Source organism: Plodia interpunctella, chromosome 7, assembly GCF_027563975.2.
Source record: "Plodia interpunctella isolate USDA-ARS_2022_Savannah chromosome 7, ilPloInte3.2, whole genome shotgun sequence".
Lineage (NCBI taxonomy): Eukaryota > Metazoa > Arthropoda > Insecta > Lepidoptera > Pyralidae > Plodia > Plodia interpunctella.
Window position 1 is genome coordinate 1,858,470 of NC_071300.1, and position 19,692 is coordinate 1,878,161.

At 34.9% G+C, this 19,692-nt stretch overlaps 1 protein-coding gene across 1 annotated transcript in view; it reads left to right on the plus strand.

The window, feature by feature from the left end:
- The window catches only part of superdeath (Suppressor of ER stress-induced death), a 39,028-nt gene that overhangs the window by 16,609 nt on the left and 2,727 nt on the right, over nucleotides 1-19,692 (plus strand). Inside the window, exons 3-13 of the mRNA XM_053748277.2 lie at nucleotides 928-1,083; nucleotides 2,999-3,292; nucleotides 8,821-9,004; nucleotides 9,768-9,924; nucleotides 10,470-10,729; nucleotides 12,066-12,267; nucleotides 14,364-14,644; nucleotides 14,968-15,167; nucleotides 17,266-17,433; nucleotides 19,058-19,201; nucleotides 19,455-19,533. Coding sequence (XP_053604252.1) covers nucleotides 928-1,083; nucleotides 2,999-3,292; nucleotides 8,821-9,004; nucleotides 9,768-9,924; nucleotides 10,470-10,729; nucleotides 12,066-12,267; nucleotides 14,364-14,644; nucleotides 14,968-15,167; nucleotides 17,266-17,433; nucleotides 19,058-19,201; nucleotides 19,455-19,533 — 2,125 coding nt within the window. The remainder of the gene's footprint in view (nucleotides 1-927; nucleotides 1,084-2,998; nucleotides 3,293-8,820; nucleotides 9,005-9,767; nucleotides 9,925-10,469; nucleotides 10,730-12,065; nucleotides 12,268-14,363; nucleotides 14,645-14,967; nucleotides 15,168-17,265; nucleotides 17,434-19,057; nucleotides 19,202-19,454; nucleotides 19,534-19,692) is intronic.

The window sequence follows — 19,692 nt, forward strand, 5'->3', positions numbered from 1 at the left end:
AAAACTCAAAAATTGTAACAATTTATTCGTCTGAATAACAATAGAGTGCATACATTGTTATATTCCGGTTGGAAAAATACTCTAGGTCACAAAATCGGCAACGCACATAACACCCCTGATGTTGCGGTCACCACTTACCATCACGTGGGTCATATGCCTATTTTTCTGTCTGGTAGTGTAAAAAACATACTATACTGCAATCACGTAGTTACTATAAAGTTAAGTAGGTACAATGTGCATGCACTAATAATTACCTATTATAAAGAAGATTGTTTTGTTTGTAATGGATAAAATCAAAAACTACTGGGCCGATTTAGATGAAATTTGGCACTCTCGGTTTTTGAGAGTTAGACGAAACCTTTTGGAGTGACATAGACAATTTTTCTATTATGGTTTTACCCAAGCGAAGCCGGGACAGACCTATTGTGCCTCACAAATCAGGCGTACATATATTTGGAATTCTACTTAGTCTCCTGAAACTGTAATCAGACAACACAGAGCAGATACCTCTGGCGCAAATATACCAGACCTCTCTCTTCATAGTCATATTCCTCATTTCTGAGGGTCGTGGTCATTACGTATAACGACTTTCTTGGCACTATTAATGGAGTGATTTTTCATTGCCTTCTCCATTTCCACACACAAGTCGATTATCAACCAGAGTGCAGGTTTCCTCACGATATTTTCGTTCACCGGAAGCAAGTGGTGGTCGATAAAAACTACTACACATGAGTCAAATTGTTATACAAACTCACGTGGTATGAGTAGGATTCGAACGTGGACCCTTTGGGTTCACAGGCGGGCGTCTTAACCATTACACCATCACCGCTTCACCAGACCTCCCGATCCCAAATAAAGTGGGAGAAGAGATGGACGAAGAAGATTTAATGGTATTGTAAACAGTGACATCAGTGTTCTGCTTCACAGATGGATCGCAGTAACCCAGTTCCAAGCTACGGACGCACGCCGAGCGTTCCCGTGCTGGGATGAGCCAGCTCTCAAAGCAAAGTTTACCATCAGCATAGCTAGACCCAACAATATGTCGTCGGTCTCCAATATGAATATTGTTAAGCGGGAAATTCAGTAAGTACCTTTTACATTGTTTTTCTATTTTGTAATATATACCTATGTCTTTCTTGGCTTCATCTGGGATCACCAGTTATCATCAATCATCAATATATATAAAACTCTACAGTTACTGAGTGACTGCCAAACTAACTGACTGACAGATAACGTACAGCCGTAACTACTGGGCGTAGGAAGTTGAAATTTTACATGTAACCTACGTGTAAAATTTCAACTGATTCTGATTTCCCTGAGGCGTGTAGGTGAGCACTAAGAGAGAATATTCGGAAATTCTACCCCGAAGGGGGTGAAAGGGGTGAAAAGCGTTTATATGAAAGTTCTACGCCATTGAACTTAGTAACTTGAAAATTTGGATTTTGGTTGTTTACAACAAATTAATGAATACGTGTCTCAGATTTTTCACAAAATTAACCGTCAACCCCTTCGAAAGGGGGGTGAAACAAATTTTCAAAATACAAAGCTGAAAATTTGTAAACATTCATCATTTTTCTTATAGAATGACCGAGATTTTGCTATTAAATTTGCGTGAATTTAGATCCTGCGTACCTAACAACCTTCTTGTCTCCAGCCCATCACCACTTTAGCCTGGTCACCACCTAGCTACTTATTTTTATATCAAATATTGATATTTTCATGTGTAGCTATCTAATTTCTGTGACATGACAAACAATCACACGTACCTTCAAGTGGTATCTGAATACCAGAGCCCTGCAATTGTTTCAGTAGCACATGCACTGAGTTACTGCCCTACAATATAACTACAGCACATGATTTCATGGTTAAGTACGTAAATTATGTCTCTTTATTTTAATGTGTACATTGTGTGTGTAACAAACTGCAAAATGTGCGACTTTTGATATAAATAAATGTCTTGTCGCTCTCATAAACTTAATATTCTTTCCTTCCTCTCAAATATATCTTCTTCTTCGTCGAGTCGACCGTTCTAATTGTAATTCAATCTTATTGTATGATATCAAATAAAGAAATGTATAATAAAACTGTATTTATCATCTTTTAAATAGTCGATTCTTGTGACGATTTTGACGCAAAGCAGTTTAACTATTGTCAAAAATAGATAATATTTCTTTTGTTTGTACTTCAGGTCTTGTAAACAGTTCCGTTAGTTCAAAAGAACGCGTTATAATTACTGCGCTACACAGCAGTTTATATTGTTTTTCTTAACTATAGTAGACTAAGACAATAGGCTGTGTTTCACACGATGCCAGTGAAAGTTACAATTATTTAATACTTAACAATTATGCACAATGTGAAAAGTGCAAAGAAAATTACAAATTTCAAACTAGCTTTAGAGATTACATTTCGGTGTAAATGTCGGAAATTAATTAATCATTTTTATTGATATAGAATAAAAATCCGTAATAAGTACTTCCTAGTACTAATTACATTCCTCAGTCAATATATGTTTAATTCCTCAAATATTATCCCATTTATGTACCTCCCATCATATTAACATTATTTCACTACACTTGTACGTTAGTCTGCTATCTAGTCCTAATATTTTCTGTTGTTTGTTTCTGTTTCCGTACATACCTACATACATACTTTTATATTTGGTTCCAGCTGAAAATCAGCGCCTTGGCTCGATACCATGGCACCATGCTGAGCTGGTCGCCATTTCGGCTTACATATTGTATTCGATCTATATTCGATACTCTTTTGTACTTTACCTTTAAGTGTTAATGTTTGGATTTTATGTGTTTGCCGAATAAAAGTTTTATTTCTTTCTTTATTTCTAATTGCTAGTCAAATTTCAAGGCATTATAGATATAATAACTAAGATATAATTACCTACTCAAACCTTCCAATTATTAATAGAGATGAATTTGCAATTAATTAGGATAGCCTGATATGCTTACGTACAACTTATATGAATTTCATATATTTTTTGCAGTGAAACGCTCAATAACTACGTATGGGACCACTATGCCGAATCCCTTCCGATGTCCACGTATCTCGTCGCGTTCGCCGTCACCGACTTTGGCAATATGAGCGACAGAAATTTCGCAGTGTGGGCAAGAAAGGAGGCTTTGCCCTCAGCTGAATACGCCCTTGAAATTGGGCCGAAGATATTGATGTTTCTAGAAGAATATTACATGATCAAGTTCCCGCTACCGAAGGTTGATATGATCGCGTTGCCTGATTTCAAGGCAGGCGCTATGGAGAACTGGGGATTACTCACTTTTAGGTTAGTACGAGACTGATATAACTTTGACACGCCAACTTAGACAGTTGTTTGTAATTTTCAGAAATATTAATCCTCATTATTATAAATGCAAAAGTAAGTTTGTTACTTCTGAACACTTTATATACGCTACCAATTTTCTTGAAATATTTCATACACATAAGAGAACAAAGAAGGACATAGGGCACCCTTCAGCCTATAACTATATTTGTCCAATAGAATGGCGCTCTTAAGGCGCTCACAAAGTTAAATCATTTATGAAAGAGATAGCAATAATATTGGTCAAAGAAAAAATTGTGGATTAGTAAGTAAGAAGTAAAAATACTTCTTTGGATTATATATCCAAAGAAGTATTTTTACAAAAAAAAACATTACGCGGTTAACCTTAACAAGTTTATTTGTTAGTCAAATTAAAAAAACACCCGACTTTCAATACTCATTTCGGTACAACTTTTGAACGGCTGAACTGATTTTGATCAAACATATCTAAGAACCACCGCATAAAAATTAGCTATCAAATTAAAAAAAAAGACGCATCCAAATCGGTTCACCCGTTGATAAGCTACTAGTTCAAACGTATAACACCCCTCTTTTTGCGTTGGGGGTTGAAAAAGTAATATCACATAACAATGGAATGATATACATAACGAATTTCTAAGCAATCAAAAGCATATTTTACATTTCAAACTAAAGGCCAATAAAGTCGTTGAGAGTACAGTTTTTCATAACGTTTTTCTTCATCAGAAACACTCTCGCTTCCATCTACGCTACATCACCAATATCTAACACACAACATACCTACATATATTATGAGCCAAGTTTATGTCGAATTCAATGTAAGAATTCGTAGCTTGGATTGCAAATTTTGTTCATCATTTTGCAAATCAAAATCAAATCATTTATTCAGAAATAAGGCCTTCACAGGCACTTTTTCACGTCATATTCTTAATTAAATGATGTTTACCAAAGCTACAAACTACTAGCATTTCGGAACGACCATTGCTGAGAAGAAATGCCGAAAGGAACTCATTCAAACAGTGTTGGTCACTATTATGCCAGAAGGGCTTACCATTTTTTAAATATAAATTTACGTATATTTTTTTATCAGTAATATAACAATGTAAGTACACAATAAAACCCAACAAAACCCTTAGTATCTATGATTCAGTACCTAATTATTAGATTATGTATTACTAGCTGCGCCCCGGGTCTTCATATATGTATATTATGTATTTTCCACGTTATACCTATTATACCCGTGTACCAAATTTTATAACAATCCGTAAATTTGCGTGAAAAAGTATCAAACATATACATCCTCACAAACTTTCGCATTTATCATTTATGTAGGATTAACTTACACTCACAGTTATGAATACCCATGGAATTAGTAGGTACTACGTATTACAACGTATCTACTAATTACATGTGAATACCCTATAATGCAATATAAGTTTTCATAATGGCTTTACGTCAATCTTAGGTCGATTTTGGAAGCCCTCGTGACGTCCGTAAATATTTACCACCCTACGTGTTTTGACAATTTCTAATTTTTATTCTTTTTTATCTTTTCCAGTTGTCATTCTTACATTTAGTTTATTTTCCAAGTTATTATAATTTATTATAATTTATAGTATATATTATATTTATTATAATTGTCTTAATACTACCTAATGGCCCATATAAAGACGATACGAGCAAGTTTGTTACCTTTCTTGAAATTTTGCATACATATATGTAGTTAGAATTAGAAGTACGGAGAAGGACATAAAGGACCTTTCACCCAGAAAAATGTTCCCGGGGGAAAAATCACGCGAGCGAAGCCGCGAGCAAAAGCTAATTAGACTAGAGTCGCCGAACTCATTATTATTCTTTTCCGGCATTAATTTTTCACAATCAGAAATATTTTCTTTCCTCACTTGCCAGTCTCATGACGATTATTTAAATGATTATTATTATTCCAGTTTTAAAACAATTCTACAAGGTTTATTAGGTTCATATTTGTATCAAACCTGACGAGTAATAAGATCACTTCGCTTCTGACTTTATTACTTTATAAATATGTATATAAATATAGCTAGCCCCAAAGTAAGTTCGAGAATTGTGTTCTGGGATACTAACTCAACGATACTATATTTTATAACAAATACATATATAGATAAACATCCAAGACCCGGGCTAATCAGAAAAATATCATTTTCATCATGACCCGATCGGGGATCGAACCTGGGACTTCTCGATTCAGAGGCAAGCACTTTACCACTGCGCCACCGAGGTCGTAAAATTTTCCATAAAGCCCTTATGGAAAAATCCGTTACTCGTGTTTTTCCACTAAAGGAAGAAAGCGTAGAGTTACGTTCGAGTGGATATATTGACATAGGGATATATATATTTTTGTGAGTATACGTATATCAATAGCGGTGGTGGTGTAATGGTTAAGACGCCCACCTGTGGATCTCAGGTTCGTATCATATGAGTTGTTGTATACCAATGTTGTATACCAATCTGACTCATATATAGTAGTTATCATCGACCACCACTTGCTTCCGGTGAAGGAAAACATTGTGAGGAAAACTGAACACTGATTGACAGTTTAGTTTCCTAGTGTGTATGCGCCTACCTGCCACTAGATGGCGGTAAGTAATCGTAATAGTCATGTCACATGCCTTTAGACGACTTCAATAAAATCTGACCCCAGATCTTAGCAATAACACACTCGTTATGATCGATATATAATTTTATTCAAATGTTGAAAACAATCAACAAAAAAATAGTTAGTCATTTCGAAAAAACCGAGACTCAGAAATTTAGATTTTAGGATTGTACAAAGATAAATGTTAAAATTTTTATTGTGGTTAACACTTTCTGTCTTTAGATGTGTTTAATTTGAAAAATAAAGTTTGTATTAGAGGGCTTATTGCTCAGACGTGCACGAGCATGTTGCGGCTCAGTTGTTTAGACATTCACGTGCGTTGACGTACGTCGAAACTTCATACAATTTTTACGTTTTTCTTCGTTGAATAACATGACGGAGAACGATGGAGCGCAACGTAGCGGTGGGGCCTAGCTAGCTTTTACACATCGTTCATGGCGAAGTCTTGGTGAAATAGGAACTGTTGTTGACACAGCCCGTATTTGGCGTCAGTTTCGCGCCAACCCTGAACTTTGTCAGGGTCACACATCTGACACAAACAAGTGGAAGCCTATTCTGGTTATCCGAAAATAGAAATCAAATAGAACTAAAACTTTTGCTTGATAAAAAAGTAGATGTATGAAAGATTAATAAAAGTACATTTCTTTGACGAAACTTCTACTTAAGAAGCCCTAAAAAATAAGAGTTTCTTAAACTAGAGGTTAAATTATTAACGTGTGTTCTGCTTCACAATAAACTTACGCGAAATTATCAGAATTTAAAGAACTAAAGGGCAACTTGAGTAAACCTAAAAGATCAAAATAAAAATAAAGACATGTAACAGTTTAATGACAAATAGGTAACTTATTATTTTTTTTTTACCGGCGTTTTCTTTATGTTAGTGTAAAATATTTGTCAGCTAAAAGTTATTATTGGTCATATCTATTTTTGTTACATTGTTGTCCATATATTTGTTTATTTGATACACATGAAATAGAAAGAAAAAAAAACTCTAGCATCGGCGGACTTATCCCATGGAGGGATCTCTTCCAGACAACTGACAAACTGAAAAAAAACAGTTACAAACATAGAGGGTAAAAGAAGCAATACAACAAAAGAAAGGAAGTCAAAAGAAATAATAAATAAAATATCAAAAATAAATAAAATTTTAATACCATTTAAAAACTTAAAAAAATATATAATTGATTAAACATTAATAACTTAAATATATGTACAAAAAATTGCTGTAAGTTTTCAAAAAATTGTTTAAAAATAGAAGTAACTTCCATTATGATACAGAATAAGCACCGATCGATAATATTTATACCTAGTAGAGAAAGTACCTATCGGCACTGCATCACTTTCGGTTATTCTGCAAGACTTTGTTACATTTTGGTACCAATTAAGTCAGTATTTATAGATTTAATTTCCAAAAGTATAAACCCACAAACGCAAGTTAGCCAATTTTGCTTTTACTTATATGACTAACAGACAACGAATAGCCGAAACTACTTGGGCGTATAAAATTAAAATTTGTTACTTATTTAATCTCTATAAAGGCTTGAAAACAGATAGTTTTTTGTCATTTATCTAATTGAATGGTCAAGATCGGTTGATAAAAACGGTATTGCCAGCGAAGAGGACACACGTTTATCTTGTACTTGCACATGCTCATAATATTTTCTACAATTTACAGAGAGACTGTAGGTTCCCAGAGGAAAACTAAGAGAAGATATACCGAAATTTTCAAAAAGACGGCTTATATTTTATACGCGCGCAAAAAGACATGTTCAAAAGCTAGTGATGTTATTTAAATGAAAAATGTAAATTATCTTTACGATCCAGAATAAGCAGCAATCGATTGCAGAGCGCCAGCATACACTTCATTAGTCGCGAGCGCCATCCATCACTTGCGATAATTGGAATCCCCGCTATGTCCTAAGGGAAGGCTTATATTACACTTTAGTTGACGATTGTCTCTTGGGTGTGTGGTTCCGCCCTAGAATATTAAAACTCCATAGTGAAATGTAGGTACCCAATGTTCTTCTCTTCTTAAGAGTATGGACTCTTAATTAGGTAAATATATACGAAATTTCAGGTTTGGTTGAGTGGATAACGCGTGAAGAGGTAACAAAAAAAAATTGCTTTCGCATTTTTAATATTAGTTGGGATAATTGGCTTAGGGATTGTCATTGTGTTAAATTATTATTATTTTCTTTTTAATTCTTATTTATGTAATTAGGTATGAAAAATTTACGCAGGCGAAGTCGTGTCATAAATAAGAACTATCAACTATTTGTCATCTATCATACGCAATTCGAAACGCCATCAAACGCTCGCATTTGATGGATTCTGCAACAGATGTATTATAATTTTTCAAACTTTTTTTTTCTTTCACGGCTACACATTATGGCTATACAGTACACCAAACTTTGGCCAATTCGGTATACATTGCTTGTTTTACATTGCGGCAAATAAAAGCTCTCATGCAAATTACGTAATGTTCACGCAATCGTATCGGTATCGGTATGTGTTCGGCGATTGTGTGTAGCCGGTTTAGAGATGATGATAGCCGTGACATTGTTTTGTTCCGTGGTAACTATGACTGATGGCTGAACCGTACCCATTAAACCATTGTTTGACATTTAGGGAGGTAATTTAGTGCAAATCATACTGGCACGTCTATTTTCATTAATAAAAATAAAATCCATATCCATACTATTATAGACGAAAGAGTGCCTATCTGTCTGTCCTTTGTTTCGCTTTCTGAACCGAACCTTGCACCACTGGATCGATTCACCGTGCGTACTAAATTTCACAAATAAATATGTTGGTGAAGTTAGGTATGCTTGTATGTAGATCATGAACCCAAATCAAATGCTAAAAACTCCTTCCTCAGAGAAATAGCAATGTTGTACGATAGCGGCGTGTCTCCAACGACGTCGAAGGCTCGAGTCGCTGCGGTGGTAGCCCACGAGATTGCGCACCAGTGGTTTGGTAACCTCGTCACTCCTGCCTGGTGGTCGGATATCTGGTTGAATGAAGGATTCGCGAGCTACGTAGAATACGTCGCTGTAGATGCTGTAAGTGTGATTAATTCTCCTCTCTCTTGCTTTATACCAATTAGTGAGTGTCCACAAATAATTATCGTATAGGTACGTATCGTAGGCGTATCTCAAAAAAACATCCAAAAAATATCAGGACGACAATTGAACCTAGAATGTCGATATTTATCATTTAAACCTTTAAAAGTAAATAGTCTATAGGTATAGGAGCAGACTCTCAATCTCTTATGGTGATATTTCATTATGTGGAATGTAACACACAAAACTACTTCCTGTGGAGTAGTTTTCCATTTCCAACTAGGTAGCTGATAAATCATCAACTAGTTACTTCTAATAACGTAAAGATTATCGTATTGAAATTGGTTCGGTAATTTCGGAGATTACCCGTCTCAAACATACAAACTCACAAACGCTTACCTCTTTATAATAATAGTATAGATTTGACTATCGACAAGCAAACGCCGGGACATGTAAATCTCATGGATTTAGTAAGTACTTCGGAGTACCTACAATTCCATGGTAAAACTAAATAAAAGCGTATAATAAAGTGTGACTTGCACTAGTCAACTTTGACGTTGACTTTAACCGGCGCGATTCCGCTGTTTAGACAAAGTCGCGTACATTACGTTTTTTTGCTTGAAAATAAAAGATTTTCCACAAACAAATGCCAAATGAAACTATTCACTTTTATTATGTATCGATAATACCCTATTCTCGGCAAATGGCAGTAAAAAGCGAAACTATTTTGAAGACAATATAACGATTATCGTCATCATTACAGGTAGAGAAGACATGGAAGCTGATGGAGCTGTTCGTTCTGAATGAGGTACAGAGTGTGTTCAAGTTGGACGCTCTGACGTCATCGCACCAGATATCGGTGGAGGTTGGGAACCCAGATGAAATTGGGGCTATTTTTGACAAAATATCGTACGGAAAAGGTTTGTTTTTAAAGAAGTTGTTGCACCATTTCACACTCTTTTCGGCTTTCCCTTAAAGTCATATCCCTTCTTCACCTTGGCATATCAATGCCATTGCAACGATTTATTTAAATTTTCCCTGAGAAGTATTTTGTCGAATTTCTTATGGCGAAGATTGTGGACGTTAAATTGAATGAAACAAATCCAATGACTTTCAGTAAATACTTGAATACAGTAGACGATAAATTATCAACTAGAGTGCAAATTTCCTCAGAATGTATTTCTCCATCAGTAGCAAGTAGTAGTCAATGAAAATTATTATACATTACAAGTAGATGAAGCAGACTGGTAGGTATACAAACTAACGCAGTACAAATAGGATTCGAACCAAGGACCTTTCGATTCGCAAACGAGCGTAATTTCAAATTTATTTAATATTCCATTGGACCCGACATATTTTTGTGTACATCGCACCCGCGATACAAGCCTAATAACTTTCGTCCACGTTCAAAACTGATGTTTGATAGTCCACGAACTGAATATGGGACTTATCATTTGTATTCCAGGATCAGCTATCCTGCGAATGATGAACCACTTTCTATCAGACGACATCTTCAACGCTGGTATAACAGACTACCTGAACGCGAAGAAATACCGAGACGCCGAACAGAGAGATCTATGGAGTGCTCTCACGAACGCTGCAAGACTGAAGGGCGCTTTAGAAGTAGACGTGGCAGTCGTGATGGACTCGTGGACTTTGCAGACTGGATTCCCAGTCTTGACGATCTTGAGGAATTATGATACTGGAGCAGTTCAGTTCAAACAGGTTGGCCATTGCATGTTAAATGTCAAACGTCTTACAGTAATCAGATTAGGTAGGTATTTAAAAGTTCAGATCGGTTTCTTCTACGTTACAAAATAACAATAGCAAAACAAACTTCTTTCACAACTAGTTCCAAACACCGAAAGAAATGTTTTCTCTTGTAACTGGTTAGGTAAGTTTAGTGACTAAAGTTGACGACGACGTTTTTATTTGGGGTGTTAAAATATATTGTAAGTAGGTATTTAGTCGTCAGAACAATAAAGATAAGATACATTGGCGTTGACGCGCGTGACGCATAAAGAAAAGATAAATCGAATGGTAAAAAACCTTATCAAAATATTTGTGTAATTTCAATAATGATTGTAACTTCTTTATTTAATGTTAGGTACTAGATGGCACTACCATACGCTTTTATAACATAAAATTATCTTTGACATGTGGGACGAATACATTTTGGTATTCTTAGCAGGAGTCGTTTCGGAATGCTAATAGTTTTCAGATTATGAGAACATTATTATTAGATCACCTAAAGATAAAAAAAGATCTAATGAAAAAGTATAGACGAGAATACAGGTCAAGAATGATATGCGTGCCAATGGTTTGACAACTAGGGATGCCGAAGTGGAGACGAAAAGTAGATAAGCGGATCCTGGGCTCTGACACTTATTGGTTGAGGAAGAAATTGGAAAAATGCTCAAATGAGAGAGAGAGAGAGAGTATAGACGAATACATACAGAAAATTTACGAAGTATCTGACGATGGTAAACAAAATTTCAACGTCTAGTTTCCTCTCTCTTTCCAAACAAAAAAAAGCTTGCACTTGCACAAAACATTGATTGGGTAGGCTTAAGCCTAACAACATTTTAATACATTTTATGATGATGATAAAACTAGTAGTTTACCTACAGATAAAAAGTTTATCGTTATCACATACAATATAGGTTATTAGAATTTTATCTGTGATTTGTGTGCGAGATTTGATAAACCATTGGAAACAGTTCCGTTAAATGTACCTAGAGAATTTATTGAAATCAACAAAAAATAACTAAATATGTTTTCATACACTAAATGAACAAAGTTTAGGGCATATATAACAGAAAAAATTGGTCAAAAGATCAAAGAAAAATTGATCCATATCCATTTCATGTCTTAGGTTCAGATTGATCAAATGTGTATCTATGAAATTCATTGTCTGTAGTCAAGTGGCCTTATTGACCTATATAGTGGCCATCGTGGTTTAAAGTCCCTCTTGTAGGCATATTTACTTTATTGCTTACTGAATTTTTATTTCCATATGAGTGGTATACATAATGAGTAAGTAATTAATTATATTTTGCAGGAGAGATTCGTTCTAATCAGCAACACTTCTATAGACCAAAAATCCCCAGTGTGGTGGATACCAGTTTCTTACACTACGGCTGCTGAGAAGGACTTTGAATCTACCAAACCTAAAGTTTGGCTCAGAGGAGAGAAGTCTATTGAAGTCAATAATATCACCGCTAACACAAATGACTGGTTGATTGGAAACATTCAACAGACTGGTAAGTATTTGGATTATATCTTTCTTTCTTTATAGTCGTATTCCTCATGGCTGAGGGTCGTGGTTATTGCGTGGAATGAAACACACATAACAACTTTCTTGGCATTATTAATGGAGTGGTTTGCCATTGCCTTGTCCATTTCATACACAATTTAATAAGAATCAACCAGTGTGCAGGTTTCCTCACAATGTTTTACTTCACCGGAAACAAGTGGTGGACGATGAAAACTACTATACATGAGTCAGATTGGTATACAAATTCATGTGGCGCGAGTAGGATTCGAAACTGGGACCTTTCGATCCACAGGCGGGCGTCTTAACCATTATTCTTCATTACACCACCACCGCTTCATGGATATATACGTTATAATAATTTGATAATATACGTTAGTAATAATAAAAAATACACGCGATACAAGTCATAGTCTATTTCTGATTCCATCAATTAGCCCATACTTCAGCTAAACAAGGTCTCAAATCACTGGCTCTGACTATCATAACACATTTTATTAGTAGCAGTGGATATACCGCGAGACAATAATTTTTTAAATCAAGAATATCTTGTATCAAATATCGAAGGATTAACCAAATTTAGCAAAATTAGTTTTTTCTATAATTTCTAACCAAAATTACATTTAAGAATTCGTATTTCTTAAAATGTAACACGAAAATCAAGACGTTATCTAAAACTTTAAAGAATCCAATTAACGAATCAACTAAGACCAATCAAAATTAATCAAGATAATTTAAATATAATCTAACGAGCAAAGCGTGGCACGTAGTACCTATCTTCTAAAGAATTATGTTAAAAAAAAAGTGTTGTTTGATTGTTGCATTTTCTGAAACTCAAAAATATTGTTATGTAGATAAAGATTTTTAATGAAAAACAGTCTGAAGCAATCATAAAATAAAAATCTTTATAGTGCGAGTACAAAAAACAGTAATCGATTAAAAAGTTAACTTTATGGTATGATTGAAGTTGTCTTATTTAAAACTAGATGTCCCCCGGGGCTCAAAATAAAGCCTATAGCAATCTTGGAATGCACCTTATTAATGGTGAAAGAATTTTTGAAATTGGTTCAGTAGTTTCGGAGATTACCCGCCGCCTCAAACATACAAACGCTTTCTTCTTAATACAAGTAAATAATATAGATAAATAAATAATGATAACATGGAAATTACTGCTGGTTTTCTCCATTTTCCAGACAGGACTAAAAAGACATGAATCAATTGTACTTAAAAAATATTTCACAACATTACGAAAAGTAACTAGAATGATTCATGAATTCATTATATTATATCAGTTAACGATAATCAATTTTACAATACTGTTTCTGTTTTTTTAACGTATAGAGTGTATTTAAATCTTAACGGGGTTCTAGAGACAATTTGCGAGAGCTAAAAGCTCTCACGCTCTCGCATCCATCTGATAATTAAGCTTTTTAACTTTTTGTTACATTAATTGGAATATATTTTTTTGTTTATTGTTATTTTGGTCTTTAGTGTTTTCTTATTCTATATGTTTTTAATATCGAAACGATTTATCGCCTGCTATTCCTATCGATAAAGTTCCTTCTACCGAATTATCATTAATTTTTTCACTTTATTACTTCTCGATCTCCTTCTTCCTTCCATTTCATTTAGGTTTACTTATGCACATACAATTCAGCTGATGCTAAAACTTTAGCGACTTGTAAAATTGAATTTATATAAAAATATAATTTATATAAAAAGAGATATATAGAAATCATCAGAGAACGTATTCAATATCGCCATATTATTCCTTAAAATGTAGAACTGGCTCCTGTGACTGCAATAGCCAGTAATACTGATGTGATGTTGTCAAGGATGATATGAGTGCAAATGGTCTGACAAAAGGAAGCCAAAGACTAAGCCAAAGTGCCAAGTGGAGGAGAAAACGTCGTAAAGCAGACCTTGAGCTCCAATGAAAAAAAAAACAGAAAACGCTAATATGGGAGAGAGAGAGAGAGAGAAAGAACTAATAGTCGCGAGTATTAAAATGATTGATTTACTTGAAGTATTGGCTTGAAAATTAGGGAATCAAGCTCCTAGTAACTAACAATTTGTTATTTTTAGGCTTCTACCGCATAAACTACGACGCTAAGAACTGGCATCTTCTCATTAAGGTCTTAAATGACCCTAAAAGGTTCGAAGAGATCCACCCCATTAACCGAGCTCAGATCATCGATGACGCTATGAACTTAGCGCTATCTGGCAGACTGGACTACAAGACAGCATTAGATATCACCAGCTATCTGACACATGAGAGGAGTTATGTGCCATGGAAAGCGGGGTTGGTGGCGTTAGGTTACATTGACACGATGCTGTCTAAAGGAGCGTACTATTTGGAGTATAAGGTTAGTTTATTTTCCATATTTATAAACATCGATATAGAAGACGCTATTTTAACCACTGTAGATACAATGATTGTAGTTTTTATCAACTAATCTACCTATTACTAACAACTAAACAAACTATTGCTATCTGCAAATATACCGAAAGTGTCCTTAGCTACAAGAAAATCATTTCAGACAGGCCAGTAGTAACAACTACTTCGTAAAAAAAAATAGATGGCGTTAGTAGTTACGATTTGTTGAAGAAGTTTGTTACAAAATAGTATTTATTCCGTTGAGTGTCAAATCCATTGAATTGTTAAAAAGTCGAAGTAAAAAAATTTCAGAGATATGTCCTTCGTCTGCTTACTGGAGCTGTAGAAGACCTGGGATGGGAGGTATCATCAAACGAGAGCGTGGTACGAGCCATCCATCGGGTGGACATGCTATCTACTGCTTGCCATCTCGAACATCAAGACTGTATGGAACATGCTGTCAGAATGTACGCGAATTGGATGCTGTCGGCTAACCCTGATGCTTTTAATGAGTAAGTTAGCTTATATTGATATATTATATTGATAGTAGCTTTGATTGACTAGGCTATGATTTCAAACTCGTCTAACATCGGAATCTAGCTCCCTAGTCGCGCTAATACCTTAAGCTGGATTGCAAATTGACACTGGATTTTCCGTCATTTTTTTATTTGCCGATTACAAGTTTAACTTCGAAACATATTGTTTTGGAAGCATCGTCAGTTTCTGGTTTAGTTTTGATACATGAATTTGTAAAAATATTTATCGCGATAGCGAAACGGTAAAAAACAGCGATACAGCTGTAATTGTTAACGCTATTCGTGAGCAGGCTTAACATTAACGATCATCATCAACGCGGAAATGCAGTAAAAAGTCCATTCAATATAATATGGATCATGTAGTGGTTGAAAAATCTCATGGTCCCGGTATCAACTGTAAAAAATTCTTTTATGATAATAATATCGATAATAACGGATACATAAAGATTACTATCAAAAATATATGTTATCGTACGGAATTCTATGGGATCCGACATATTTATGGATTTATTAAAACTTTATAAAATATTATATTAAGTATATCATATAAATATTATATGAACAATAAATCTAGAAATAAAATGATCTAGCCTTCATTAGGTAGCAATATAGTATTTAGGTTATAATGCCCGACGATCTTCTGTGAAATGCAAGGGATGAAATCAGTTACAAAAATAGAACTTCGTAATGAATCGATCCAATATGATAATGTAATAAAAATGTTTATACAAAAACTGACTCATTTTGACAATGACAAATCCTTGTCCGGATCAAAATGAATCAATATTTGAATCAATATAGCGCTTACTAGTAGGTAATACCGAAATTGTTTTTAAATTTATCTTACTTGCCCGTAATGTTAAAACATTAGTCATTAGAATGGAATGGAATGCAGAAATTGATGAATGAATGAATGAATGAATAATTTTTATTTCAAGTAACCAGGACTCATTGTGTTAGTAGTACTCAGAAACTATGTTAGTAGGGACACAATATAGTTGTTTTAAAGGGACCATTCCTGGCAACATTCCCGCCGAAATGGCACATGAATGAATGAGATAGTCACAGTCTAGCCTATCAGCTATCATATTTAGGACGCTGCTACAGCTCGCAGAAGCCCGCACCCTGCGCACCAGGGACGCGCACCTTTTACGCATTGTTGCATAAAAGCAGTCTACACCTGCTTCGGCAAACATCCCTGATGCACTACAGAAGCGTGGCAGCCGCAGCAGCACCCTAAATACGTAATAACGTATAATAATACTGGACTCGGAGAGCGCCGTAAGCTTTCTGAGTATAATTAGCCCACTGGCTGCACGTATAGAAAAATGTGCTCTAAACAGGGTAATTTTAATTGTAATCAAACTTTCTTATTGATAAAATATACGCGACTCATAAGTTTTGAGTAGTTATCGATAGATGGCAATAATAGTTTAGTTTAGAATATTGAGTGAAATTGGTAACCGATCAAAATTTATTTTAACTCTTCGTGGATGGAGAGGTTTTTTCTAAAATGTTATTAAGGAATTGTTGAAAAATCATTAAATGATGAATGAATGAGGAGATGACTAGTCTGTTACGAATCTAAAATTGTGAGAGAAAGAGAGAAAGAGAGAGGAGACAAATTGTCTCCAAATTTCAATAAAGTCCATAACATTTCTGCGCGTACTACATAATTTTTTATTTTATTCCTTTTAACAATTTTTATTTTGACAAGCTTTTATTTTAGTTTCACCTGTACCGATGTTTGCTTGTCTGTCTGTAATCAAATCTTGCAAGTTAGATTTCTTTTACTGCCAGTTGTCCTACACAGTTGAAATTTCCCACGTCGCTTCAATTTCCATGACAATGAAAGTGATGCAATAAAACCAAACCAAGCATGACGGTGCACCCAGGATCGGCTTCTAATGAAGGAACTCATTGAACTCCTCAACGGTTTACAGCACGGACATGGGTTTTTTTCAGGCGTTAAACATTTTCAGGCATAAAATCTCTCTGTCGACAAATAACATTTTTGAAAAAAATTGTTATAAATGTAAAAAAATTGTTGTAAATGTAACATCATCATTCGCAGGATCCATGCAGATGTTCGCAGCACAGTATACTGCGTCGGCGTGCAAACGGGAGGTGCGCGGGAGTGGTGGTTCGCCTGGGAACGGTTCAAAGTCGCCAGTCAGCCTTCTGAGAGGGAGTTACTGCTTTCTGTATTGGGATGCACAAGATCACCGTATTTACTATACAGGTAACATCACTTTTGTTTCACACATCTTCAACGCCTGGATCTTTTCGATTGTGTATTAAGTTCATTATAATCATCAATTAATTAGAAACTAAGTTTTTATTTTTGTTTTTAATAAATATATTAGGACAAATCACACAGATTGAGCTAGCCCCAAAGTAAGTTCGAGACTTGTGTTATGGGATACTAACTCAACTATATTATATTTTATAACAAATGCATATGCATATGGATGTTTATCTATACATCCAAAACCCTGGATCCCGACCGGGAATCGAACCCGGGACCTCTCGGTTCAGTGGCAAGAACTTTACCACTGCGCCACCATGGTCGTCGGCGAAGTGTTTTCCATTGTATTCTCTTTTCTGCTATTAATTTTACCTCTCTATCTTTTGTTTCATCTATCTTAAATTTTTGCTTAGATCATTATTTTTGAAGAAATCTAGCTAACTTGTAGATTTAAACTCATTCAACCTAATAGCACAGCAAAATCATTAGGGGACCTTTGTAGTACCTCTGGCTATTTGTCAGAAAAGTATCTCGCTTTAACTCTATATAATTCTACTAGCTTGTGCCCGCGGCTTCGCCCGCGCAAATTTCCCACGGTAACATTTAATTTCCGTATATCACGGGAACTGTAAAAAAAAACCTACATTTCGCGTGTGATGCGCGTTCAGACCGACAGACAGACAGACGAAAATTTCCAAAACTATATTTTCGTCGTCTATATCAGTAACTAAGTATGAAGAATGAAAAATATATATCTAATGTACAAATTTGTACAAACCTTTCTTCAATTTTATTATATGTACTGATAAAGAAAATGTGGATATGATTTTGTCATTAAAATTTGAAAATGTTTTTTTTTTCTTTTCTTATTAACAAATAGCCAGTTATCATTCCCAGTCTTATTGTCAGATTATATATTGCTAGACTGATCTAATTAGTGTGCACTGTGTGAGACATAGTAATAATTTAATTACATTAATTTATAATGATATATTGTATTCTAATCCCTTCTCCCTCTATTGTCTAATCATATACAGTGCTGTCCGCTGATTCTACGGTAATTAAATATTTACACCGTCATCGATATTTATCTGCGGCTAATGATGACCTGTGCTAATTTACTTTATCTAGTATCATGCGTACCTTTGATTTAAGATTATTATTTAATTTTTTCTTTGAAGAGAAGATATCTAAACTGTATTAAATAATTATTTGAACATACGTGAGTTCGTTTTTGTTGATAGCCAATGCTATGCATTCTCCATTTATCACTTATTTTCGGCCATCGGTTTTAAGGAAATTAGTTGTTACCCGCAGCCAAATTCGTGTTCCAAATTTTATCAAGAAAACCCACTGTTTAGCCGTAAAGCGTGACAAACAGTCAGACGGACAAACTTTAGCTATAGATAGTACTTATGGATTACTTTATTTTGTTTGACAATCATTAATAGGTAATTCAATGTCAAGTTTAAAACAAATCATTTAACATGGTATTGAAATAAAGTGTTTAGAAAGGTGTTCAAAAAGGTCTAAAAAAAATCAAAAAATGAAACTAGATAAATTATATTGAAGATAGGCTAGTCGATGTTTTATATTTGGATAATATTATTAATTGCAGATACTTGGAGCTGTCCCTGCGCAACGACAGCAGTATTCGCAAACAGGACACAGTACGAGTGTTCTCTGCTGTTGCTGCGTCTGCGATAGGAGAACCTATAGCTTTCAACTTCGTCAGAGCTAATTTGCAAAGGCTCAAAGAATAGTGAGTATACTTTTTTTCGAGCGATGGCAATCAAGTGGTTGAGACCGTCCGCTTGTCTTAAAGGTTCGAATCCTACCTGTTACACATATTTTCGTATACCAATTGAATCGTTTTCATAGACCACCACTTGCTTTAGTTGAAGGCAAACATCGTGCACCTGCACGCTGGTTAATTTGCCACTAGTTGCCGTTAGGTAGTTGTAAAAGTCGTGATTTTTTTTAATGTTAACTAATTTATGATCAACGTTTTCCAGCGTGGGATCTGTATCAACACTGAATTCGATCCTGAAAGTGGTGACACGAAGGTTGAACCAACCCCATGAATATGAAGAGGTGAGTAAAACTATGTAACTTCACAATTCATTGTTTTAAATCGATAGTGCATTGGGTGATTCCGAAAACGAGTATATTACGAAATTTTAAAAAATCGACTCGCTCTCGATATTTACTATAGATCGGCTTGGCCATCGCTAAGCCGATCTATTTATTTAA